Here is a 25715-nt window from a genome sequence, read left to right as displayed (position 1 = left end):
AGGTAACACAGTAACTGCACACCTGTAACACAGTGACTGCACACCTGCCGTGGGTGTGCACAGGTACGGTACAATAACCACACACTTGCCTACTGTTGGGGTTTCCTCACGCCTGCTGAACCCACGGAGTGTTCGGATTCACAGTGGTTTTGCTCTCTAGCAACTCGGCCAGGGTCAGGGCCCCTCCGTACCCGACGCGTCACAGACATCCCCGGCCCCGGCGGGGAGCGACGGGGGGCGGCGCGGGGGCTGCCCGCCGGTCCCACCGTACCGGGCCGGCAGGTGGTGCAGCCGGTGCGCCCGAACCGGCCGCCTTGGGGCTCCTCTGGGATCACCGGGGCTCCTCCGGGATCACCGGGGCTCCTCGCAGTTTCTCCGGGATCACCGGCGCTGCTCGGGACTGCTCCGGGTCCTCCCGCCCCTCTCCAGCCCAGAGCCCTCAGGGACCCGCCGCGCCCCACGGCGCCACCTGGCGGCGAGCGTGGGGATCGGTCACACTGGGACTGGGAAGCTGGGATCGGTCACACCGGGATGGAGGGCTGGGATCGGTCACACCGGGATGGAGGGCTGGGATCGATCACACCGGGATGGAGGGCTGGGATCGGTCACACCGGGATGGAGGGCTGGGATCGGTCACACCGGGATGGAGGGCTGGGATCGGTCACACCGGGATGGAGGGCTGGGATCGGTCACACCGTAATGGAGGGATGGGATCGGTCACACCGGGATGGAGGGCTGGGATCGATCACACCGGGATGGAGGGCTGGGATCGGTCACACCGGGACGGAGAAGCTGGGATCGGTCACACCGTGTAGGGAAGCTGGGATCGATCACACCGGGATGGAGGGATGGGATCGGTCACACCGTGTAGGGAAGCTGGGATCGATCACACCGGGATGGAGGGCTGGGATTGGTCACACCGGGGTAGAGAAGCTGGGATCGGTCACGCTGGGATGGAATCGTTCACACCGGGATGGGGAAGCTGGGATCGGTCCCGCCAGGATGGGGGCGCTGTGGTTGGTCACACGGGGATGGAGGGCTGGGATGGGTCACACCGAGCTGGGGACTGGGGTCGGTCACACGGAGATGGGGTGCTGGGATCGGTCACACCGGGTTGGTGGCTTTGGCGTCGGGAGCTGCCCTGTTGTCCCGACTCCGAGAGCCGCTACTTCATGAGAGGAACAGAGAGCAGCGGGGACTGCTGAGGATATGGAACTTTCCACTCCCCTGCTCACCCAGCTCACGGGGGCCTGAACATGGACTCGTGGGGAGTGAAGTGAAATACCCCAAACCAGCCCAAAAGGCAAAGCAGCACGGGGAGCACGCTCACTCCAAGCAGATACTCACTTTGGAAGTGGAATGTTTTTCCAAAGAAGCCTCAGGCAAACAGATACTCACTTTGGAAGCGGAATGTTTTTCCAAAGAAGCCTCAGGCCAGAGCACAGAGATGGCCATGGGAGATTCTCCCTCACTGACAGGAGCACAGACAGCCCCAGCGATGCCCGAAGGGGCCCAAGCACTGCACTGTGCCCACAGCTCAGCACCCCGGGATCAGGGCTCCTGTGCACATTTACCTACAGCCGGGGTGAAGTTCTTTGGGTAGGTCCCACTGTTGCAGCCTGTGTGCCTCAAATGAGCTCCTGTAACACCCCGGGATGCAAACATGGAGGCACTGTGGGATGTAGCAACAGGGACCACTCTGTGAGGGCAGTGGCTCTGCTCTGCTCTCTGGCCAACTGCCCCTTTTTTAAACATTCAGGCTGCAAAACAGTGCTCATTGCTAGATCTCCAGGTATACTGAGAGGGATTCCTCATTTCTGGAGTAAAAAAGCCAAGTTTTACCATAAAACAACCTGTATTTTCTGAGCCTTAAAAGAATAGACATACTAAATGCTATTACAACATCCAGGCTTCGGCAACATCTAAAGCCTTTCTCTGTGTGTCTGTTTTCACCTACATGTGCTACAGCCTTTCCTGGCCCACTCTCCTCCCAGCTGCCTGTGAGCTAACACTCCAGCTGGGGAGGCCAGACTGGCCACAGTCCCTCTGCAGGACTGTCTCAGTTTGCCTCTGCTGCTCAGTGGCAGAGGGATTGTGATGGGACTTCAGGAGAGAAGGGATGCATCCTCCTACATCTTGGACATGGGGGAAGAAGTGGTTGAATTGCAATGGAAAACCCCTGGGAGCTGTGGGCTTGTTAAATATGCTTAGTTCAGCTTCATCTATCAAAGGGAAAAGTCTAAGGGTCTTCCAGAGAGAGAAAAAGCAGTTCACCCTTACACCTTGGAACCCTGTTAACTGCAAAGGCAGCCTCTGTTGGAAACACAGAGCACTGTCAGCAAACCACAGGGGCTGAGGGGGCAAAGGAGACCTCAAAGCTGATGTTACTCTTAAGAAAGACAAAGCAGAGCACAGCCAGCAGCAGAGAACCAAACCTAGAAAGGAAAGGTAACATGCAAACAAGCTAATTGAGGAGAAGTACTGGAAAACATGGCAAGAGAGATGCAAATTTTACCATTTTTGCATCTGCAATTCATCTCCGCCTTCTAGGACACACTGACCTTCCCTGCACAAATCACCAGGAAGGAGCTTCTGTGCCTTTTGCGGAAGGGTTTTTTTACCTCTGGACAGAATTCACTTCCCTTCACAAATAAGGGCAAATTAAGCATCAGGCCCATCACCTCAGGCCCATCTTCCGTGCCAAAATGCAGCCAAGGCTGCTGGTTCCTCACCACTCTAGCAAGATCCCTGTCCACTCCAGGTCTCCAAGGCAGGTGCACAGGGACAAGGCAGGTCTGAGGCCAGGCCACATCAGTCTGTGGGTCCGGGTCCAGACTAGACACAGGTGTGACCACGGCTGGAGACCAGCACTCCTGTCATGTAGCTCAGGTCAATACTGAAGGCTCCAGGATAAGCTGAAAAAGGTTCCTGGACCAAGGGTGAGCAGAGACTCCAGAGGGGTCTGTTTAGGCTAATTGGGGCCTATTGGTGCCCTCAGGGCCCTGACGAAACGAGAGAGTACCTGTGCTGACTAAAGGCTTGTGGTGACTCCAGAGATCTCACTATTAGGGAAAAAGAGGGATCTAACAGAAAACTGCTGAGAGAAGCATGGAGAAAGATCATGCTGATGTGCAGTACCATGGCTGCGGTGAGGCAGGGCTGTATCATGCTCCCACTAGGTGTCAGCAGTAAAAGCCAGGTATCCCTCGCAGTGGCAACAGCTCCCTTCTGAAGTGACTAGCCCGAGGGCCATCACCCGTATCCAAGGAGATACGATGAAGCAACAAAGTATTTTGAGAGTAACTGCAAAAATCAAACACACTATTTTAGTAATTTGCAATGGTACCTGTGATCCCACAATTAGGCAGGTTTGGAGAAGCAGCTCCAAGTTTCTACAGTTTTCAGTTCCATTTCAAAACCAATACATGCTCTGCCTCCCTGCATGTGCAGCCTGAAGTTTCAAGACAGCTCAAGCTTCACTGTGCTGGGTTCCCTCAGCCTCAGCCCCTCTGGAAAACATTCCATGTGCACATTGCATCTCTCCAGATTTTATTCTCATTCCAAATCTGCAAGTACAAATATAGTAACATTCCACTCTCCTAATGCACACTTACAAGATGTCCTGAAATGTCAGATGCTAAACGGCACAAAAAAGCACTTTACCATGTTCCCGTTGATGTTCAATATAACAGAGAAGGCAGAAATTGCTTTAACATCTGTTGATTTCTTAGATCTGAACACTCTCCTCCTTTCATCTGGCAGCAGCAAAGCTATTAATACTGCAGCAGCTTCTTCAGTGTTTGCAGCAGTGCACTGGTAAACACATACTTCGAGAATGGTCTCATTTCTGCAGGAATTTGGTCATGACTCCCTCTATCCAAAGCAAAGCTGCCGGAGCAGAGGGATTACAAGAAGGTGAACACAGCAGAGAGGAGTGGACAGGCAGGTAATACCCCTGCTGTGGGGAGGAAGCAGGGGTGAGGCTAGAAAGCTTCCTACCGCTGTAGCTATTGTGTCCCTGCTTCCTCTGCACAGCCAGAGAAACCACGGATGACGCAGCCAGTGGGACTGAACTCACCCAGCAGCAGTTGCAGGGCTCTGCCAACCTGGTCAGAACTTGTTCTTGACAAGTAGTGTTGCTGAGTCACTTCAATGGATGCAGGGTCCTTCTCTGTGGTTGGTATTGTTTCTCATGCTGCTAAAAACAGCCATTGGCAATATTCCTTCTGCACATTTGAATTACCCAGAAAAAAACCCAACTCAGCCAAAAATGTTGAGATAACAAGATTTTTTTCCTGCTTCTGGATGGGGAACAGAATATTTTGACATACTAAGAGACTTTGAAATGAAAAAAATCAAGGTTTTGTTCTGATAAATTCGTATTTTTCTCAGGGAGTGGAGGCTCAGGGAATCACTTTGTAAAAATTTCCCAGTTGGCTTGAATAATAAGGATATGACCTCAAAGAAGTCAACTGTTACATGAACATTTTCTCATAACAGAAGACACAATCACTACCTTACTGTGGATCAAGCAACACAGCTGATATATTGAACACTGTCCAAAGGAGAAAATGTGTCTTCAAATGGGAGCATCTTGTCCAAATCCAAAGCTCCATGTAAAGGCAGCACAGGTGGGAGCTCACATGTCCTTGCCCCACCTCTGGTCCTGCCCTGCTGCAAGGGCTTTAAGAAGAAAGGTGGAGTTTTGGGAACTAGGGACATCCCTGCCTCCTCTTGGAGGATGTTCAAGAAGGGAATAGCTGCCACGGGCTCTTGTGTTGTTAGCACAGTTTACTCATGTGTTGGCTTTTGCAAGGTGTCAAACACCCTCCAAACTGGCCCATTGCTCACTTCCCTTTCCTTCCAAGGGCACAGGCACAAATCCACTCTGAGCATCCATCAGTCAGCTACAGCAGCTGTCAAAACCCTTAGGCTGAAAAAATTGTCAGGACAAATTTGTTTGGAATCAAATTAGAACTTCACCACAGGATAAGCACCAGGTTAAGCTGAACCACCTCAGGAGCATCCCTGAAACAAACAGTCCTCAGTTCTCCTTCTCTGCTGGCAGGAAGCCTCTTGACTTCAGTGTATCACTTTACTCAAATACTCTCACATTTTCCTAATGTTGAAATTATAAAGTGCCAGAGCAGCTAAATATAGGAACAAAATAAACTAACTACATGAGAAATAAAAGCTTATCTTGTGTCTCTTCTCATCTTATTAGTAATATTTCTTTTCCTTTTTCTAGAGTTCCTTGCTGAGCTGGAAAAAAAAAATCCTAGTTACCAAATCTGTACTTAATCTGATTTTTTTTCTATATATTTGTTATATACCCTTTCCTCTTTTCAGTCAAGGTTCCACTGTAAATGCAAGTTCTCCACACTGTCCTAGCCCAAATATAGGCTATATTTGTGGGAATTAACCTCTTCAGTACTCAAGGATCAAATCTCAAAGGGATTTTTCTTCAGCAGAAGGTCTGTAATGCTATGAGCGCTATCAAATACTGTAGTTGGTGTCTCTCATGTTTTGTGTATAAAATTTAAACTTTTCACAGCTGCATTTCTGGCTGTGATCTCCATGAAGATGTTACTGACAATTTCCCCCCCATGAAGGGAAATGTCTGGCCATAGCTGGGACTTGCATGGCTCCTGGAGCACTTGCTGCAGCCCTGCAGCCCCTTCTGCTGCCTGGAGTGGCACCTCACCCAGCACACAGCAGTGCTGGAGCTGCAGTGCCTGGTTGCTCCAAACAACCACTTATCTCAGTGGGTTTGGGATCAACCCTTGCAGCTGGAGCATTAAACCAGTGCTGACCCGAAATTGGAGGATAGCACAAACAGTCCTGGAACATTTTCCTCCATCTAGCTGTGTTAAGTCCAGCTAACTTTTGCCATCTTCTGGAGGAAGAGAATAAAATGAGGATGCTCAGTTATATTTGTGCTTTATCAAACTTGAGGCATTAAATAATCTGCTTATTTTCTATTCTCACAAAGATTGCCAAGTCTGTAGATTTTTTTGGGGGGCTTTTAACCGTTTCATCCTCAATTCTGCAACAAAGTTCTCATTCCACCTCAGACTCTAGAAGCCTCATGGTCATCAGAAATGCTCCCAGGGTAGACAGGGCATATTTGGGGTTTCCTCACAAGTTTTTCAGCAGTGTAGTCTGCTGAAAAGAACTGCTCAGTATCAGAGCAATGGTGCATTTCCCCTCCACTGGAACAAAAATCTCCTTCACAGGAGAGCTGTGCTTTCCCGTGGACAGTGAACTCACTTCCTTCTGTTTTGTTTATAGCCCTATGTGAGGTTTTTCCTCTTCCATTCCCTTTTCCAAAAGCAGTAAGACAATAAGATATTGTTAAGTGTTAAACATCTATGTTTCTGTTTCTTGTCTTCATAACAGGACTATTAGAATGATGAGAAATGAAACAGGGAAATGATGAGGGAGAATGGCAAAATTTAGCTCAGATTTTTATCCAAAACAGCAGAAAAGACATTCAGAAATGGTCCAGCAATTGCCAGAAGCCATTTTGTTTTCAGAAAAATGACAGATTAACCATGTAATGTTAATGAACCTGTGCACCATGCTTAAACTAGAAAACTTGGTACCCTGGATAAGGTAATCTGAACAATGCCATCTGCGACAGGGCACAGGAATAAAGCATACAGGTCACTAGCAAAATGCAGAGATGCCATTTCCAATGGCACCAGGAAATAAAGTATCCATCACTGAACCACAAAATCCTTGGACTCCTCACAAAGGGACCCTCCCTGAAGGGATAAGGGACAAACACAGTCATGGGAGGACCTGAGGATACCACTGGAGAAGAGGAAGCTCTCCACAGTGGAAGAAGACTAAAGGAATCTGACCTCTCTCAGAGTCTGGGAAGAATGTCTGAGGCCAGACAAAATGGTGCTGGAATGGCACATCCAAAATTAGGGATCAGTGCAAGCCCCAGAGCTGGTTGTATGGGTAAGATCACCCAGGCACACAACCAGCAACAAACCAGTCACTGTGCAAGAGCAGGAAATTTTGCACTGTCCTCAACGTGCTAAATGTAGTGGATGTGACAGTTTGACCTCAAGCAAGAGAAGGGCACACACAGGGACCGTGGGCAGCTTTGAAATGAATCCTGTGATAGGCTAAGAGGATCCAGAAAACATATATTTGGCGTAATGAGAGGAGTCAGCCCAGCACATGGACAAGTACAATGGCAAGGAGGTTTGGCAGCACAACCCACTCCAGCAGGAACCAGAAATTCCTGGGGATGCTCAACTGTCTAGAGAAATGCATGTCACACCAATCTGCCCAAGCCAGAAACCTCATCTAGTGCTCCTGTCTCCCTGAGACAGCCTTCCTGAAGCCAGATGGATGATCACATCCAATTCATTTAACTTGCCAAGTGTTATTCCTCATACAGTAAAAGAGCACAATTTACTGAGCATGAGCATGAACAGTCTCAGTCAAAGATATGCAGCTCATGGTCCCAGCACTGCACAAGCCAAAGGCAGAAGATGATGTTACAGTAAGAAAGGGTCTATTTTAAGGGAGGCAGATAGATTCTGATTGATATTTAACACTGTCAAACTATCAGATAAATGGATAGATTTCAATATCACTCAATGACTCTTGTAGCTCTAAAAAGTTTGAAAAGTGGTGCCATTTTACCAGCAGCTTGCAGGTACAGGGACAGACAAAGCAAAACCAATAACACACACCCCAGCTAATTCAACAATAAAACATTTGACACATTTTCAATCAGCCAGTGCAAAATTAAAATGTTGCCATGAAGATCAACATAAGGAAACAGCAACTTCAAACAACAGATATCCCAGTGGACAGCCCCGAAATTGGGGGCTGCAGAACCAGAATGGGGGAGCCAGAACCCCCATTCCCAGCTCTTAGAAAGCAGGACAGAAGCAAACAGCAAACTGAAACAGAAAACCCTGGCTCACAGTGCTACTGCTGCTGGACACATGGCAGTGCAGAAAAACCTGTGAGGATGGGCAAAACTGGGAGGACGGGGAACAGGAGGAGATCCCCAGAAAGGCTGTAATTTCTGTGTTGTTTTATGTATATAATTATACACACACATATATATATAAAACAACCAAAGAAAAACCCTCTCACATATTTTAATACATAAGTAGTAGCCTGTAGGTCTGCTGCAGGCTTTGTTCTCCTAAAGTGAAAGCTGCCAGAGTACACAATAAAATGTCATTATTTTTCTTGCTGCTCTCCTTCTCTTTCCTGTCTCATACACTTCCTTCATTTTTTCTCTGTCTCTCTACTTTATTTCACTTCTTTCTTCCCCCCCACTTCTATTCTGTCTCTCCCTACCCCCCCCTTATTATCATTTCGTCTCTCCACTCATCCTTGCTCCTTTCCTGCTTCTTCTGCTCTTCTGTCTCATTCCCAGTCACTCATTGCTTTCATACTGAATTAACTCTACCCCTGGTCTATGCATCCTGACAATCTATCTGTTTTTAATTGTTGCACTAAACTTAGCTGGACATTTCAGAGAGCCGTGTACATTTAAACTGAGGACCTTTTCAAAGTCTTCATAATTCAACTGGATTCCATGTATTTGATACAAGAGCCATATGTTTTTGTGGATCACGTACTGTTTTGCACATGTGAATACTTACAGAGCAGACCTGTGTTTGGGTATCAATTGCTTTTGCTTTCTGAGATGTCAAGTAATTTTGTGCTGTGTAATAGCATTTATGCTTTGAAATGCGGAGAGATTTTCTCCACACTTCTAAAAATGCTCTGTAAATGTAACAAATGAGGGCTCACAATGCTGAGTGGGCTTTGCTTGGCATCCTTTCAGAGGTTAAAAGCCCTCACATGCTGCTCCCCCTCAGGGCTAACAGGGTGGTAGGGTTTGAGCAGCATCAAGACCACATTGCTTCTTCATCACAATGAGCCTTTTTAAGGGCCCTTCACAGATGCCACCAGTATTTCTAAGTTTTATTGATTCATCCTAGAAATGATTAATTAATCTATTACATCCTCAGAGCAGATCTAGCAGCCTTTAGTCAGACAAAACTTTCCTGCCTCACACCCTGGTGCTAAGTCTATAAAGAAGGGGAGAGAAGGGGGAGAACATCATGATGGATTCTGGCAGGCATGTAAGAATTGACATTTCCTTTTCAGCAGTTTAAACATTAAACCAAACATTAAAATCCTACCCTAGGTGTGGGTGTCCCCAGCACATCTTGGTATCAAATGTGTGCATCTCCAGGGAAAAGTGGACAGAGACTAGCAGTGATCTAAATGGAGGGGAAAAGTTCTCACACTGATTCAATTAGAGCAGTAGATGTTGTAATATAGCTTCAAGGGATAACTGAAACTTTCGGAGAGTGCTTCCTTTTTTTTTTCTTTCCCTTTTTCTTTCCTTTGGCTGCTGCCACATGGAGCTCATTTCACATTTCAACTATAATGTAAGTGATACAGAAAAACAGTTCTCACTTTGCGTCAGATCCACTAGTGCCGAATCCACAGGCACCCTCCTCCAAACAGTCTGAGAATACAGCTATGCACAGAGCTTTACCTTTTCTACCCTACTCCTGCCACACCTGGGTCTCGAGTGGACGAGTTTTCTTTCTGCCTGCTAGCCAGAAAATACTTGAGTGACCAGCAGAAAATGATCCATCTCACTCATTTTCTCTGGGAAAAAGTGCAAAAGTTAAATCATGACAGTTGTTCTGTGCTACAGTGACATGAAGCACAGGACAAGGACAAATGTGCTATTAACCAACTATGTCAATAGAAGCAGAAATCCACACCTAATATGATGAGAGTGCACTGATTTTGTTATTACTGTGCTGGTTTGCACCAGTGGAGCATCAGTGCTGGCAAGTTCTCCGGGAACAGGGTGCCCTTCCCCCTGAGGTAGCCAACAGTCTGGAAACATCAGAGAAGTATTTTGCCTGGGGACTCTCAGGATCTGGGGCTGCTTCATGTGCTCTCCTATTGCAGCAACGCCCCAATCTTGCTTGAACAGTAAACAAATATAACAATAGCTACAAAGATAAACCACAAAAAAATTCCCACTCCTGGAATTCCCAATGCGAGGTTAGCACTTTCCCCTCAGAAATAGCCAGCACCTCAACTTCCCACTGCACCGGCTCAAGCTGTGGGTGCTCAGTGAGTCTAAAATTCAGCTCTGCTCCATTCTTTGTCACTCAGAAGTTGAAAGATCTATAGAAAAAACAACCCTGGAAAATTAAGGCATTTAAGTTTGTTCATTGTGGAGAGCTCGCCTAGGTCAGTCCTTCCCACTGCAAACTGACATCCCACCGTCAGAGCTGGGATTCACTTGCAGTCTGTATTCCTGTGTTGGCAACAGAGGCAACAATAGCTCAGCTCATCCTCCAGTGCCTGCTGAGTCATCTCTGTGGTCTTCCTCGGCTAGTTCAGACCCTGGGGAATCCCTGGTAGTCACGCTGCCCCGCACAAATCCCCCTGCCCAGCCCCAGCAGAGAACTGAAACAGGGAAGGGGCACTGCCAGGCTCCAGTGAGGAGCTCACTGCAGTGCAGGGAAACCAGGACATCCTTCTGTCTGCAGCATCAATTATTTCACTGGTCCTTACATTTCTCTAGGATCCACCGCACTTGATTTTCTCTAGCAAATTCTGCTGCTCCTAATACTTTATAAACATTCAGTTCTTTCTCAAATAAAAGATAGTAGCTGATACATCCTCATTTGTCCAAGATCCATGACCACACAGTGATTTTTTGAGTCTGAGTAATATAAAATTAAGTTTTATCACTAAAAATGTCAGTAAAGGTGTATAAACCCATTTTCTGCAGTTATAAGGTCTCAGTTGCCAAAGGATTGTATCCTGCACATATTTACAAGACAATTTGGCTATGAAGATTACTTGACACCTTCTAGTTCTCCTAACCAAGTGCTGCTTTCCACACTGCTTTAGTAATATTTGTACAGGGCCACACTCCAAAACATGAGGATTCAGAATGACTTCTTACATAAAGGGAATTTTCCTTACAGGACAGATTAGTGGTTAAAAATACAGGACACGAGAGCAATGGTAAAAGCCTGCTGCCAGAAGGGAGGGCTGCAGCCCCGGTGGCATCAGCGAGAGATAGAGAGCAGCAGCAAAAGGCAGAGCAGAATCCACGAGCAGGCAAAAGGAGAAAATGTGCAACCGCCTATTTATATCCCAGGAATTCCCCACATTACAAGACGGAGCGAAGAACGTCCCGCAGGCTGGGAAACACCTACTGCCCCCGTGGCTTTTTTTTTTTTTTTTCCTGGGTGTTTTCTGGCAATCGGACGATGCTGAGAGCGCGGCGGGGGGAAGAGAAGCAGCCCTCTGGGCCGAAGGGGCCGCTCCCCTCGGGCGGTGCGGTGCCGGGCGGTGCGGGGAGGTGCGGGACCGGCAGAGGGCAGCGGCGGGCCGGGAGGTGCAGACACAGGCACCGCAACTGCAGCGGGCCAACTGCAACTACTTAGGGCGTGCTCTTGCTTCAGACTCCGAAACGTGTCATGTGGAACATCAGAAAGGCGCACTGGTGAACTCTCCGCCTCTAATGGGAAACACTTGAGGGTTCCACCAAATCTGTCACTTTTTAAATGAAAACATGAAAAAAAAAAAGGGCTGAGATAAAACAAAACAACAGGGGAAAAAAAAAAAAAGTTGGAATCACGCACTTTGATTCAGATACTGAAAAATTTTCCTCTAGGAATGGAAAAACTGATGGAAAAAAAAAAAAAAAAGAAAAAGGCAAACCGAAATCTTCTGGTGCTTGTAGCGGCCGGAGCAGACATTCCTCCTTGTAATCCTCTCGTTCCCTTCCCGCTTCGGGAGGAGAAAAAAACCCCACAAACAAAAAACCCCACAAAAACTACTCTGTGATGGCTCGTAGAGATTTTGGGACCTGAAGATGTTTAAACAAGTGGTTCCCATTTCTGTGCTAAGGCAACTGATGACTGTCTCAGACAACACTAGCTGCTCTGGTCTGAACTGAACAGTGGTTTATCAAAAAAAGGCGAATCAAGAGGCTTCCAAAGCAAGCTCGTTGATTTTGGGGAAAGAGTAGGGAAAGAGAAGGACTGTTCAGTGGACTGGAACCACAACAGGCGGGGCAGGAGGCTGCTCTACAAGAGATATCAGCAACGATGTGTATTTTTAAAAACCTTACTGCTAACTTTTAAAATCTGCTTCTTTCTTGAAAACGTCCCCGTATTTCGGAGGCATCATAGGAACCAGAAAGGCAACCTGTAAGACCGGGGACCGAGAGGCCGCCCTTGTCCCTGTCCCTCTCCTTGTCCCTGCCCGCTGCCGGCCCGGCTGGGCGGCCGCTGCCCCGTGCCCTGGGGACATTGGATCCATGGCAAACCGTGAGGACACGCATTAAAGTGCCTCGGGAATCCCTCTCCCACTGGTAGCAGCGGGGATCCAAGTGGCCGTTCCCGCATGCAGGGTGTGCGCTCCTCCTGCCCCGCTTGGGGCTGGGTTGAAGGCAGAAAGGGCTGGTACGGTCCCAAAACCTTGGCGAAAACGAATCAAGAGAGTACTCCGGTTGCCCAAACCTCAGAACCGCGCAACTTGCTTCCCCGCGAAAGACCTTCCGGCATCCCCCTGCGCCTCGGGGGTGTTTCATTAGCCAGGAAACCAACATTTCCCGGGACTTCGTTGCCCAGGCTGTACGAGCCGTTCCCGGCACCGCTTCTGGCTCTCCGCCGGGGCTGCCAGCAGCCCCTCGGTGGGATAGGCTGAGGGGGGCTGGCTGCGGGGTTGGCTGCGGGGCAGCCTTCGTGCCCCAAGAACCACTTGTACCCGAGCGCGGGGAGCGTTCAGGAGCCACGTACCAGATGCCGCACACATTGTCGCTGATAAGCACCAAGAGATATCGCCTCCAAAGCAAGGAGCGGAGGAAACGCAGCGCATCCTCAACATGTGCCTGATATTTTTTTTTCCCCGAACATCTTGTTAAAAGCAACACCTGAAAAAAAAAAAATAAAAGACGCGTAGCGAGTGACTCCTTTTAGTTTCTCTCCCCTTTTGATAACTTAGGACATTGCGCCTCGTGTTGTGCTCAGCTTCGCCCTGTCCTTTACTGATTGTTTGGGTTTTCATGGAACAAAACGATAGTAATGAAAAGAACCCCAGTTATCGTTGGGAAAAAACGGGGAAACAGGCGCCGTATGTTTAACAACAGGTCAGTAACTTTTCTCTGCGGCGGAGCAGACAGCTGGCCCCAAAATCCGCACCTTTACACGCCCTGCTTGCCCGAGGAAGTGGAAGCTACCCCGACAGCCCAAAAATCACGAATCTTCTCCCCACAATGTCTCACAGCCCATTTACTGAAGGCCCACGTTTCTTTTCAGATGCCCCCGCCCGATTCAAGCGCCAGATCTCTATCAGTAAAATGCCCTTCGAGGGCCAGCCCGCGGCTCGGGGCGGTTTGCACCGTTCCGTGCCCGCTTTCCCCCCGTGCTGCCTCCTGTCATCGAAAACAGTCACTGTGAACCACAAAGGTGAGATTCCGCCCCGTTACTTCGTGATCGCTCCGAATTTGTTATTCATGTGGTGCGGGGGGAAAATCCCGCTGGGGAGGGAAAGAAATTAAACGAAGGTAGGTGAACCATTCATCTGCCAGCAAACCCGCAGGGTTTAAAGGGCCAGCTGGGAAGGCAGGAGCCTCCGTCTGTGTCAGGAGCCACCTGTGTGCGCGCGCCTGCGCCCTCCGGGAAAACCGAACTTGGGACCCTCGGCACTTCGGGGAAGGATGACGTTCCTCTTGCCGTCATTTTATAACGGGGAAAGGCCTTACACAGTGCGCAAACCCTCTCCCAAAGGCCGAGCAGGGAGAGTAGCTGTTTCACTTTAAGATCACACCTGATGAGATTTCTCACCGTATTTGCTCACTGTGCAACTTGAGGGAGAGCAAGGCCCTCCTGCCCTGCCAATGCGTTCGTGATCTGTGGTTCTCGAGCCCCTCTCTTGGGCAGAAGGGGCAGGTCCCGAGAGCGGGAGCGGGTGGGCTCCCGGGGGGCGCAGCCCTGCCTGGTGTCCGGCGCCGAGCGCTGGGCGGGAACAAGAACAAGGTTTTGTCGAAAGCCGAATTGCGCTTCAGGAAACATGCAGCTGATTTTGAACGGATTCCCACCAGCCCACCAAACCCTGCAGCTGCTTGTTTGGCTAATAAAGCCTCATGTGTTTCTAAACTTATAAAAAGAAAAAGGAAAAAGATGTCCATCCAAGAAAACTATAAGTGAAAACTCATTGATTACCTCCGCCTTCTTGTCTCTGATTTGATTAATCATTGGCCATCATGCTTTCCGAGTCACTTCTGTGTTGGTTTCCCTCTGTCTGAATCCTGTAAGACTCTTCCAGAAGGGCGGCTGTGATGTTGAGACCAACATACTGTAAACAACCACAAGAAGCACAGCTAATGTTTTCAATACAGCTCTAGGACTAAAATAAACTCATTGGATTAGGCCAGCCCGAGCGACTGTTTTGGTGAGCGCTTCCCAGGCCCGCTGCTGAGCACATCCCCGAGGGCTACCTGGGGCGGGCAGCGATGCCGCGGCGGCTCCGGGCGGCGGAGCGGGCGGCGATCCCGCCGGGATGAGCCCCCTCCCTGCCTGCCCTGTGCGGGGCCGCATCCCTGCTGCGAGGCAGATGTGACACCGCCGCAGAGCACAGCCCTGCCAAGGGCGGCGATGCCACGCACATCCAGGAATGGACTTCTGGGGATTCCGCAGAGGTGAAGGGAGAAGTCGGAGGGGAACGGCAGACCCGGGAGCCCCGCCCGTGGCCTCTCTCTCTCCTCCGCTCCCGGCTGCCAAGGTGTGCCCAGAGCTGCCGGCGCCGCTGGCGGGGCTCAGCGTCGCTCTCGGGGCTCTGCAGCGCTTCTTGGGGTTCTCCTGTCTGGTTATCCCGACTCTGACCGAGCCCGCTACAGTGTCCGGCTTTTTAGTCCTCGTAGTATTTTTTTCATCGGCTTCTATTGCCCAAAACAACACGCCGGCTGCCCGTGTACCCCGCACGGAGCTGGCCCCCCACGTTTGAGGCTGGCTGCAGGAGCTGACCCCGCAGGGAGGGTCGAGCCCAGCGGGGAGGAAGGAGGGGGTCCCCGGTCCCTGCCCGCCCCGTCGAGCCGCCCTTCGGCCGCCCAGGCCGGGTCGGGCCCGAGGCGCAGGGCAGGCGGCGAGCTGGGGTCGCCGGAGCTCGCCGCGCTCCCGACCGGCGGGAGTCGCGTCCGTCACACACGCAGAGCGGAGATTTTTTAAGTAACAAATGTACTTTTTTATTTTTGAAACAAAAATATCGTTTTCGGCTTAACAATAGCCGGATCTTGCTGAATGAAGCCTTTGCATATTTTCCTGTTTTAATTGGTTGTATAATAAACAGTCCTGACCCCGCACTCTCTTTTCAATGAGTTCAGGGTGAAACGCGGACCATGGGACTGGAAGTGACTTTTTCGCCACTTAAAACACGGACAAGAATACCAGGAATCAGGCGGTATTAACCTGGCACTCCGGCCGGGGCGGGCGGGAGGGCGCAAGTTAAGAGCCCTGTGTGTGTCTCCCCACGGAGCACGGCTCTGCCCTGCCCTGCCCGCAGCCACCGTCACCGTCGCCCACCCGCTCCAGGCACGACTAGAGGAGCCGAAGCAGCTCTCCCGGGGTCCCTCAGCACTCGCGCTCCCGCCGGCCCGCAGGCAGAGGGCAGCCGTGCCGTGCCGTGCTGGTGGGGACTGGCCGGGGTGCCGAGGGCTCTGCCACCCTCTGACTCTGGCCAGGGGTTCAAAGGACCTTTGTGGCCTGCGCAAAGGACCTGAGAGGAAGAAAAAGCTACGGCCGCAGAACATCCCGCCGGCTTGGCACTGCCCCGGTGTGCCAGAGCAGCAGAAGGGCTGTGGGAGCCCGCTCAGCGTCGGGGGAAAAACCCGGCCCTTCCCCTGAAGGGCACGGGCAGCGCTGCCTCTCCCTCAGTGGCCGAGGCAGGCTGCTTCCACGCCCGCTCCGGGCAGGGAGAAAACACCCCTCGCTCTTCTGCTTTCATCTTTCTCCAGCGTTGCGTAAACTCGGGGCCGTTCCGAAAGGGCAGTGGCGGCGGCTCAGCGGCCCTGAGGCCCCCTGGCCCGGCTCTGGCCCCCGGAGCAGCCCCGCGGTCGGAGGAGGCTCCGCGCCAAGGTGCTGTCCCGGGGAGCGCGTCCCGCTCCGTGGAGCATTCCCCCTGCCGTCCTTTATATAACGGGGAAAGACCTTACACAACGCGCAACCCCAGCTCTTGCCAAGAGCTCGGCGCTCGGCTTTTGTAAAAGGGGCCGACGGGGCTGGGCGGCGGCGCGGCCGGGGGCAGGTGGGACCCGCGGGATCGGCTGACGTGGCGGCCCGGAGCGAGGGACTTCTGAGCCGCCGGGAGCACCCCTGGCGCTGTTCGTGCCCACGGACCTGCCTGCACGAGGGGTCGGTACAGACCCCATCTCCTGCCCAGCCCCTGTCGTCCCAAATGCCACTGTCGGGATGCGGCCCGATCCTACCCATCAGCCAGGCTGCCCAGCGGGCTCGTATGGGACACTCAGTCCCTGCGTGTCGGTGCCTGGGTGTTCAGTATCACACGGCGCGGTCCGCGGCGGCTCCCCACGGGCCGGCCCCCGCTGCCCAGGCAAGCACAGCGAGCAGGGACGTGATGGCCGCCCCCCTCCCCAGGCCGGCAGGACTGACCGGGCGGCCCGGCCGCTCCCGGCAGCGGCAGAGGCCGAGCTGCTGCCGGCAGGACCAGCCCTGCCCCGGACCACAGCCCGACAGTGCCCGGCAAGCGCCGCCAGGCCAGCCCGGGACGGCGGCCGGGTTCTCCTCGTGATTTCCCTGTGAAGCTTACATTCAGTGCAGTCTCTGTTTATAAAATACAGAAAACGATCGTGAAAACATCCTACAGGCGCAATGGCCGCAGTTGACTCGGGGCCGCGCTGCTGTCGGGGAGCGGCGAGGGGAGCCCGGGGCGAAGGCGATCGGAGCCTCGCCCGTGCACAAGGAGTCCGGCAGACGGACTGGGCACCGGCCCGGGCCGGAGAGTGACCTCACGGCCCTGCCGGCCCGCTCCTTTCCGAAACGCGCGGCTCTCTGTCTCTCTGTGTGTACTCAGACGGGCACTGATAAAGCACTAGTAAAGACCCCCGAGAATCGGAGTAGCCCTGGGGGCCGCACGACCCGGTCCCGGGCTGCCGCCTTCTCCCGCAGCACCTGGCACTGCCAGCTATCGCTTCACCCAAAGCCGCCGAGCCCCAGCAGTCCCCGGGTGCTTGCCAAGGGCGCTGCGGCCCGGCCGAGCGACGGCACAGCCCAGGAAGGACACCGTGGAGGCGCCGGTGGGCCTGTGCGGGATCCGGGGCGGTAATCCCTCCCTCCCTTCTCCCCATGCCCACCTCCGGCGGCGGGGGTTTCCCTTGTTTCCGACGCACCGCGGAGGAAATTAGCGGGACTGGCAGTACCTATCAAATAAGTAACAAGCAGCCAAGGCCCTGAGCCCCCCGGTGCAAAGCTGCGATCCCCGAGGCCTGTGAGCGGTGCTCCCTCTCCCCTCCACCACCTGCTCCCGTCTGAAGGCCGCGGGCAGGTCTGAGTCACGGGACAGCGCTCCTCTCCCGCAGAGGCACGAGTGGCAAAGGTGCGAGTCGCGGCCGTGTCCCATGCGCACTGGCAGCCCCTCTCCGGCCTTTCGCCCCATCGTTACACCAGTGTTCGTGTAGAGGCCAGGCTTTCTCCTTCCCGGCACCCGGGGCAGCGCTCGGCCCGCAGCCCCTGCGCACAGCGCGGAGCGGCCGCGGCACCGCCGCCTCTCAGCGGCTCCGCTCGCGGCACCCCTGTGCGTCCCTGTCGGCCCGGGAGCGGAGCCCCTCGGCAGTACCAGCGCTCTCAGCGCCCTCCCGCTGGGGACAGGGCCTAAGCAGCGGGGCCAGGGGGCACAGCAGGGCGCCCGGGCTGGCCCGGCGGGTGCCCCTGGAGCCCTTCTGCCCTGGCCGTGCTCGCCGAGTGGCGCTGCGGCAGAGAGGCGATCGGTCCCCACGTCCCCCCACGGCTTTCTGTGCCCATGCTGGAAGTTGCCGCTTCTCCCGTTCAGAGAGGCTGCAGTAGGCCCTAGCAAAAGGGAAGACCGTCAGGCAGCCGGGCAAGGGCCTGGCTGACCCGCGGGTCACGCTGCAGGCCTCCAGCAACAGGCGGGGAGTGCTCACCCCCAGCACTGGTTTTCGCCCCTGGCAGTCCCTCTCCGGGACAGGGAGCAGCCCGGGAAGCGGAACACCCGCATCCCCACTCCTGCCGCAGAACTGCAGGCCTGGCCCAGGTCGGCGCCTAAGGAGAGCCACTGCATCCCGGGCCGGCACTGGGCGAGGGCCACCCCGCCTGCCCCATCCCCTCCTGACCCGCAGGCGCCCGCGCAGGGGCCGCTGTCCCCGTGGGCCGGCAGGTTTGGAAGCGAGGCCCAGGCCTCTGGAGCGCCTTTGCCGCAGCCATCGGCCCGGCGAGGAAAGAGGGACCCGCCGGCGGCTCCCGGCTCCGTCCCCGGCCGGGGCCCGGATGGGGCGCAGGCCGCTGTGCAGCGCGGCCGGGCCCGGGATAACGCGGAGCCGCCCCGAGCAGGCGGGGGAGAAATGAAAGCGGAGCCGGGGTCCGCTGCGGGCATAGCCGCAGGCACTGCCCGGAGGGCTGGGCACACGGGCGGGGTGCCGGCAGCTGCCGCGTCCCGGAGCGGAGGCGTTCCCGTGCCCGGCCGCGCTCACCCCTGTGGAGCCACCGAAACGGTCCCGCAGCGGCCGGCGCGGGCCCGCCGGAGCTCTCGGCGGGAGCGCAGCTCGCCGGTGCATCACGGAGCCGACGGAGAGCCCGGACATAGCCCGCGTGTTCCCGCGGCGGAGCGGCCCCGGGAGCGGTGCCCGCCGCAGGGAACGGGCCGGGCAGCGCCGAGCGGCCCTGGTACACGGCGCCCGCCCCATTCCTGCCGCCGGTAACCGATCCCGAGCACGGAGGAGCGGAGTGAAATAAAACGATATGGAAAGAAGGAAAGGCATTTTATTGGAGACTTTACAATGCTAGAAAGTACAATAAAAGTGCTAGTTCACTCTAGAAAAGTTGGTCCCAAAATGGTACTATGCCACAGTATCTATCAGCTTACACAAACATTTATAGAATCGCTATGAACTGGCCCCTGTTTTATAAACGCTATATTTTTCACATTACCCTATGTAAAATTGAAGGATCAAAACTTTTTAAGAAAAAGGTCAAGCACTCAAAAGCAGAACCTACTGGAAAATCCATTTGGGGCCAGGTTTGGGGGGAAAAAACGAAGATAGTTTAATCTTTCATTATTAATAATAATATGCACACTGAAAAATATTCTAATTTACAGGAAACCGTCTCTTTTTTTTTTAATAACATCAAAATATTTTTTTAGACTTGTATAAAATTACTTTTAAGACCTCAGAGGACATTGTCTCCTTTAAAAAATACATTTCCCACTGCTGAAACGTTTCAGGAGTGACCCTGGCAGGTTTTGTTTTTTGGTTTGTGTTAACCAGCAATATCGCACATCTGCTGTTACAGCAGTCCCCACGTTAAGTACTATTTTAACGAAAAGGCACAGCTCGGAAGAAGCGCAGTGCTTTGCAGAGCGAGGAAGAAGACAGAAAACGCGAAGAAGAAGGAGGAGGACGAGCACCGCGGGCACACAGTAGTGTATAGGCCCCGTCAGCCCTGCACCGCACGCGTGAAAATGCCTCCGCTATTTACAAGCTCCACTTTACTCTCCCCAAGGCCGAGCCCGAAAAGATTACGGCCGAATTGCAAAGGAGCATAATTTTGAGGGCTAAACAGCTTATTTTTTAATTACATGCTCCCCCGCCCCACCAAAAAAAAAACCCAAACAAACCAAAACTAACAACTCACAAACAAAGACACACACACACACACACAAGCAGAGAAACACTCGGTGAATCCCCTCTCGCTCGGAGACAGGCGGCCCGGCCGCCGACGCCCGGCGCAGCCCCGCGGGGAAGCTCCCACATTTACACTGCCTTCTTCTCGTGGCCGGACGGCTCCTGCACTGACACTACACCCGGGGCGAGGCTGCTATTTACCCACTGCGACAGTCTGGGCAGAGAGAGAGGAAAGTCTGCAGCTAAGGGACGAGAAGAGACACGAGAGCACAGGGGAACGCGGCGGGATGGGAGAGGGGCAGCGGGGCCGGTGCATTTCTGTGACGGCGGCCGGCCGGAGCCTCCCTAGATGTCTATGCGGGAGTGTAGGGCGCTGTGTTTGCTGTCGTGCTCCCAGTAGGAACAGTGCATCATGGACAGCTCGGTGGGCTGACGGGCGCAGGCAAACTGGAGGCCGGCTCCGTTCGCCGCCGGGGCCGCCGGCGGCGCGGGGCTGGCGGGGCTGAGCTGCTGCGGGTGGTGGGCGTGCGGGTGGTGGTGGTGGTGGCCCATGCCGTTGTAGGAGTTCACCATGCTGGGCAGCGCCATGCTCTGCACCCGCGAGTAGGGGCTGTAGGACGCCGGGCCCGAGAGTCCTTTCACATTGACGGGGCTGACGTTCCCGCCAGACATCTGGCAGGAGGTGTAGGGCATGGGCGCGGGGGGCTGCGCCAGCGGCCACGAGTTGTTCATGAAGGTGGACTGCAAGTACTTGGGCGGGGACAGGTAGCCATAGCTGTCTGGGCTGAAGAGGGTCTTGCCAGGCTGGAAGTGGGTCGGAGGCGGCCGGAAAGGCCGTTTCATCCTTCGTCTCCTGCGGTAGTTGCCTTTCTCGAACATGTCCTCGCAGGCGGGGTCCAGGGTCCAGTAGTTGCCCTTGCGCTCGCCGCCGCCCTCCCGGGGCACCTTGATGAAGCACTCGTTGAGGCTGAGGTTGTGGCGGATGCTGTTCTGCCAGCCCTTCTTGTTCTTCTCGTAGAAAGGGAACTTGCTGATGATGTACTGGTAGATTCCAGACAGCGTGAGCCTCTTCTCAGCGCTCTCCCGGATGGCCATGGCGATTAGGGCCACGTAGGAGTAGGGGGGCTTCTGCGAGGGGTCCGGCTTCTCGGGGCCCTTGTCCGTGCTCAGCTCCTCCTTGACTCGCTCCGGCTCCTTGCTGCCGCTGGTGTCATGAGCCAGTAGCGCCACTGTGTCTTCCTCGCCGTCCGGGTAATTGCTCATCATGGTGCCCCGCGTCCGCCGCCCGGGGCGGCCAGCGCAGCGCCGCGCGGTGCCGAGCGCTGCCCGGTGCGCGGAGCCCGGCGCCGGCGGCCGTCCCGCCCCGCGCTCGCCGAGATCGAGGCCGGAGCCGGGACCGGGACGGAGATGGGGAGGCGCCTCTCGCGGCGCCGCTGGTCCGTGCAGCGCGGCGGCCGCGGCGTCCCTGCCCCCGCGGGCTCCGCTCCCCTCTGCCGCGGCGGCCGGGCTCTTTTCTGATTTGTATGGGCCCGGCCGAGTTCCGCTTTCGTCAAGAGCCCGCTCCCCTATCGCGGCCGAGCCGCTGGGCACGGCCGAGTTCACCCCGCAGTCACGGCGCCGCGCTCAGCCCCGCGCACACGCGGCCCGACGTGGCCCCGCGGAACGGCGCGGAACCGCCCCGGCCCCGCCGCGCCGCCGGGGGCGGGGAGGCGGGGGGCGGTGTCCGGGGGGTGCTCAGGGAGCCTCTGCCACCCACCTCGGAGCCCGGTGGGGCCCGCGGCGCTGCGCTTCCCGCCCGCCCGGTGGGTGCGAGGGGGTGTGCCCGCGGCGCTCGCCCCCGCCACGGCGGCTGTCACACGTCCAGCCGCACACGCGGCCGCGTTTATATGTCTTGGCCGCGGGCCCCGCCAACCGATCGCTCCCGGAGAGTACAGGGAGGCTGTTGCCGCTCCCTGCAAGTCGGTTCTTGCAGCTCTTATTTGCAGGAGGCAAGAGAGCAAAAGGTGTCAGGTCGCCCCTTCTCTCTCCCCGCAAAGTACGCGCTGACAGGCGACTCGAGGGCCGGGGCAGGGTGGCGGGGCGGGGGATGACACACCAGGCAGCTTTCCTGACCGCTTCCCTGGAGGGCTTCATCGTATTTCACACGGTTCCTGGAGCACTGACATTCCCTCACTCCTTCCCCTTTCCTGCCTTCAGGTAGAGCCTCCCCGAACAGCAGACAGGCCGTCTCAGCTGGCCAGAGCACAAGATTATAACAACATTATAACAAATCAGTTACACGGAGCTGCTCAGACACGGGTAAAGTGGCGGGCAGAGGACTCTTTGCACTGATTTTTAACGGAGCCCTAAGTCCTATCACCGGGAATGGAACAGACTGGCCCCGTTTGACCCCCGAGCCCTTCCATCAGACAACGCGGCCGCCGTCAGCCGCTAAAGCCCGGCCGAGCTCCGCAGGGCCGGGACCACCTGCGCTCCCGGCCCGGCCCCGCTCGGCCGTCGGGATGAGGCACTGCCGTGAGCCCGGTGCCGGACATGGCTCCGCACGGACCCGACCTCTTCTCCCGTACTCAAGCACAGCCCGGGCTGCCCAGAAGCGGCCCTGGGAGCAGCTGCACGCTCAGCTCGGCGCCCGCAGCTCCGCCGGCCGGCAGCTCACGGCCCTCAGACTCGCTCCTGCCTTTCTTGAACGTGAACACATTGTTCTCCGCCCCGCAGATTTTACGTGCTACACCAATTTTGGTAACCAAGCATGAGCCCAGGGGGCTGGCAGCACCCGAACGTGCGCGCCCGGTGCAGCCGGGCCTCTTCGGCCGAGGCGCTCCTGGGGCTTCGATGGCTGATGCGCGGATCTCTAGTTCGTGCGCCTGGCCACGGGTCCCCGCTCCCCGCCCTGGGAGAGGCTAATTGGAGGTGAAGGCAGACGACGATGTAGAAACGTATTTTAACCGAGAAATAAACGAATCCTTCGGGGAACTCTTATATTTACATATATGTATATATATATATACATATATTATACTCCTCAGGTAAAATACGTTTCTACATCTTCTTCCATGGCCATATAACGAATCCCTCATCTCCCGTCGACGGAGGAATGCGTGGCCCATAACCCGGGCTCTATGATTCTGGTCACAGACAGGAGGCCCGTCTGCTTCCGCACCCAGCCGCGGAGCAGCGCACGCCGCCCCCAGGCACCTCCCCAAGGCACACAAACGAAACGGCGGAGGGACGAGGCCCGCAGGAGAGACCCTCTCCAGGTTTCTCCTCCCCGGGAGGCCCCCAGTGGCTCGCCCCGCGCAGGGCGGTGGAGCAGCCGGAGCCAGCTGTGCCCCGCCGCCAGGACGGGGCTGCCGGGCTCCCCAGGGCCAGGGCGAACTTCTTTCTGCCGGCCACCCATGCTGCTCCCGGCGCTCCCCCTCGCAGGCATTTCCGCGGCGAGGGCCGGTGCAGGTGTAACAGCGCTGCCGCCTGTGTCATCACCTCCGCCAAATGGCACATTCCTCTCTTCTCACTCCTAAGCCGGGCGCGTAGCTCCTTACCAGGGCTCGCTCGCTCGCAGAGGACATTTGACATCCGAGGGGCTTATTTGGGTTTTTTTGACAGCCGACCAAGGGGGATTTCGGATGAACACCAGGGCAGAAGCTCAGCCCAGAGCTGGGAGCGGCGATCGGGCCGAGCAGCGGCAAAGGTGAGCGCGCAGCCCGGTGTGCGGCTACTGGAACGTTTGACACCTGGACAGGCAGGCGCTGCCAGGCTTTCCCCTCTCCTAATTAAGCCCTTCGTGGGACATGAAAGAAGCACCTGAAAGCGCAGGAGCACGCCCATGAAGCTGTACCCTATAGCTGCGGTTGAGCGGAGAGCTGAGGGCTTATCGGCACACACAGAAATGTCACCGCGAGGAGGATGCGAGTAACTGGGACGGGCAGAGAGCAGCGGAGCGCGGAGAGCCCTTTCCGGGAGAAGGATCGGGGGATCCCCGGGGAGCGGCGCGATCTGCCGGTGCGTCTGGGTGAGCCCGCGCCCCGCCGCTCCCGGGGCAGGCAGGAGTCGAACATCCCGGACAAAGCGAGCGCAGAAGGAGCCAGTGGAGCTGCTCCCGGCCCGGTCCTGCGGTCACCCTCGGGGTAGGGGAAGCAGGAGGGAAGCTCGCAGTGGAGAGGGCTCACGGCGCCGGTGCCCGTAACCTGTCCCGCTGCAGAGAGGCGGCGGGGAAAGGGCTCTCGCTTTCTTCACACGAGGGCAGAATAGCCCCGGCCTCAGCCCGTCCCCAGCGCAGGGAAGCCGGGAAGGAGGCGGGCAGAGCGGGGCTTAACCCCGGCCGCGCACCTCCGCTAAGAAGCGCCCCGAGAGGTGCTGCAAATCGGGGCTGCACCGCTACCGAGCCGCACCGGGTCTACCTTCCCGAACAGAGCACGGACCCTCCGCTGCGGCCCCGGGTCCCGTATTCCGGCCGGGCAGCGGCTGAGCCCGTAGCACGGGTGGAACCGCGGAGCGGAGCGAGACACGGCAAGCGCCGGGGGTCTCGTAGCGCCCCAGGGACACGGGGCAGGGCACCGCCCGCACGGCTGGTCCCCGCAGCCCGGACCACGCTTCCCACGAAAGCCGTGCCTTCAGCTGCAGCGCTGATAAGGCTCGAGTAGCCAGAGTGGGCTTTTTTCTACTCACCCTGTGCAGGAAGCAGAGGCGACTCTACCTGGGTCGGTTTGTTTGAAAATGCGGCAGCCTCCCTCTCCCAAAGTTTTTTTTTTGTTTTTGTTTTGTTCCGTTTTGGTTGGGTTTTTTTGTTTGGTTGGTTGGTTTGTTTTTTTTTTTTTTGAGAGAGAGAGAGAGAAAAAACATGTCTCCGGCGGGGAGCGCCGGGATGTCCCTGGCTCGGAGAGCCCCGCTCCCGTTCGGCCAGCACAGCCGCCGCCTGCAGGCACTGGGGCAGGGCTCCCACCTCCCTCACCAAGATGCGGACAGCGACAGGCGACACAGCCCCGTTGTCTGTCCTCCGGTTCCTGCTCCGCTCCGGGGTCGGACACACGGCTGGTGCCGCCTGAGGACCCACCGCTCTAGCCCGGGCACACTGCGGCCATCCCCACATAAACTCGCAGTCTTTTGGCTCACCTAGCAGCGACACGGATGTAAAAGCGGCCCCGGGCGAGCCTTCTTCCGAGTCCCGTTTCCCTGAGGAGCGGGACCCGCGGCGCCGCAGGGCTCCGGGAGCCGGGAAGGACCGGGCGCTCTCGGTCCGCCCTCCGTCCTCGCAGCACCCTTCCTTCCTCGGCACAGCCACCAAAGCAGCCGGGACAGAGCAGTCAACATGCTACAGTGTCAAGTATTCCTAGTTTTTTCCTTTTTTATTTTCCCAAGTACTACTAGTCTTTAAGATCGTGGACTACTTATCCCCATAACAAACACAGGAATAGGAGGGTATATGGAAACGCGGCACGCGCGGGTCTGTCCCGCACCACGGCGCTCACGAGAATTAACGAAATGTACTGCGGGAAATAAAATATTCTAGCCTCAATGAAAATTAATCAGATTTAATGTACTAAAAGGCCGAGACGGAGGCATTTTCCTGCGTTACCTACGCGAGGGACCTCCGTGTTCCCGCGGGCAGAGCAGAACGGGGGTGCTCCGGGACCCGGCGGCTCCAGCCCCGGCAGCCCGGGCTGGGCCGGCCGCTGCCCCGCTTTCTCTCCAGAGCCCGCTTCGCTCCCTTTCTAATTGATATCTGGAGGCAGGCTCGATCCTGGAGGTGCTGTTAGCAGCACAGCACCGACCACCAGAAATATTCAGAAATAATAACCTTTGCAAC

At 55.7% G+C, this 25715-nt stretch overlaps 2 protein-coding genes across 2 annotated transcripts in view; both read right to left on the bottom strand.

Annotated features, from left to right (window-relative positions):
• The window catches only part of PIK3CB (phosphatidylinositol-4,5-bisphosphate 3-kinase catalytic subunit beta), a 288112-nt gene that overhangs the window by 109988 nt on the left and 152409 nt on the right, over positions 1 to 25715 (bottom strand). The window lies entirely within an intron of this gene.
• On the bottom strand, positions 19035 to 21178 carry FOXL2 (forkhead box L2). Its single transcript, XM_032697658.1, has one exon. The coding sequence runs from the start codon at positions 21176 to 21178 to the stop codon at positions 20258 to 20260; it is 921 nt and encodes a 306-aa protein (XP_032553549.1). The 3' UTR covers positions 19035 to 20257.

This window comes from Chiroxiphia lanceolata, chromosome 10, assembly GCF_009829145.1.
Source record: "Chiroxiphia lanceolata isolate bChiLan1 chromosome 10, bChiLan1.pri, whole genome shotgun sequence".
In the NCBI taxonomy this organism is placed as follows: Eukaryota; Metazoa; Chordata; class Aves; order Passeriformes; family Pipridae; genus Chiroxiphia; species Chiroxiphia lanceolata.
This window is presented reverse-complemented; position numbering and strand designations above follow the sequence as displayed.

Excerpts from the sequence above, each read along its gene's own strand:
- FOXL2 (XM_032697658.1), bottom strand. The coding sequence starts at position 21,178 with ATGATGAGCAATTACCCGGACGGCGAGGAAGACACAGTGGCGCTACTG.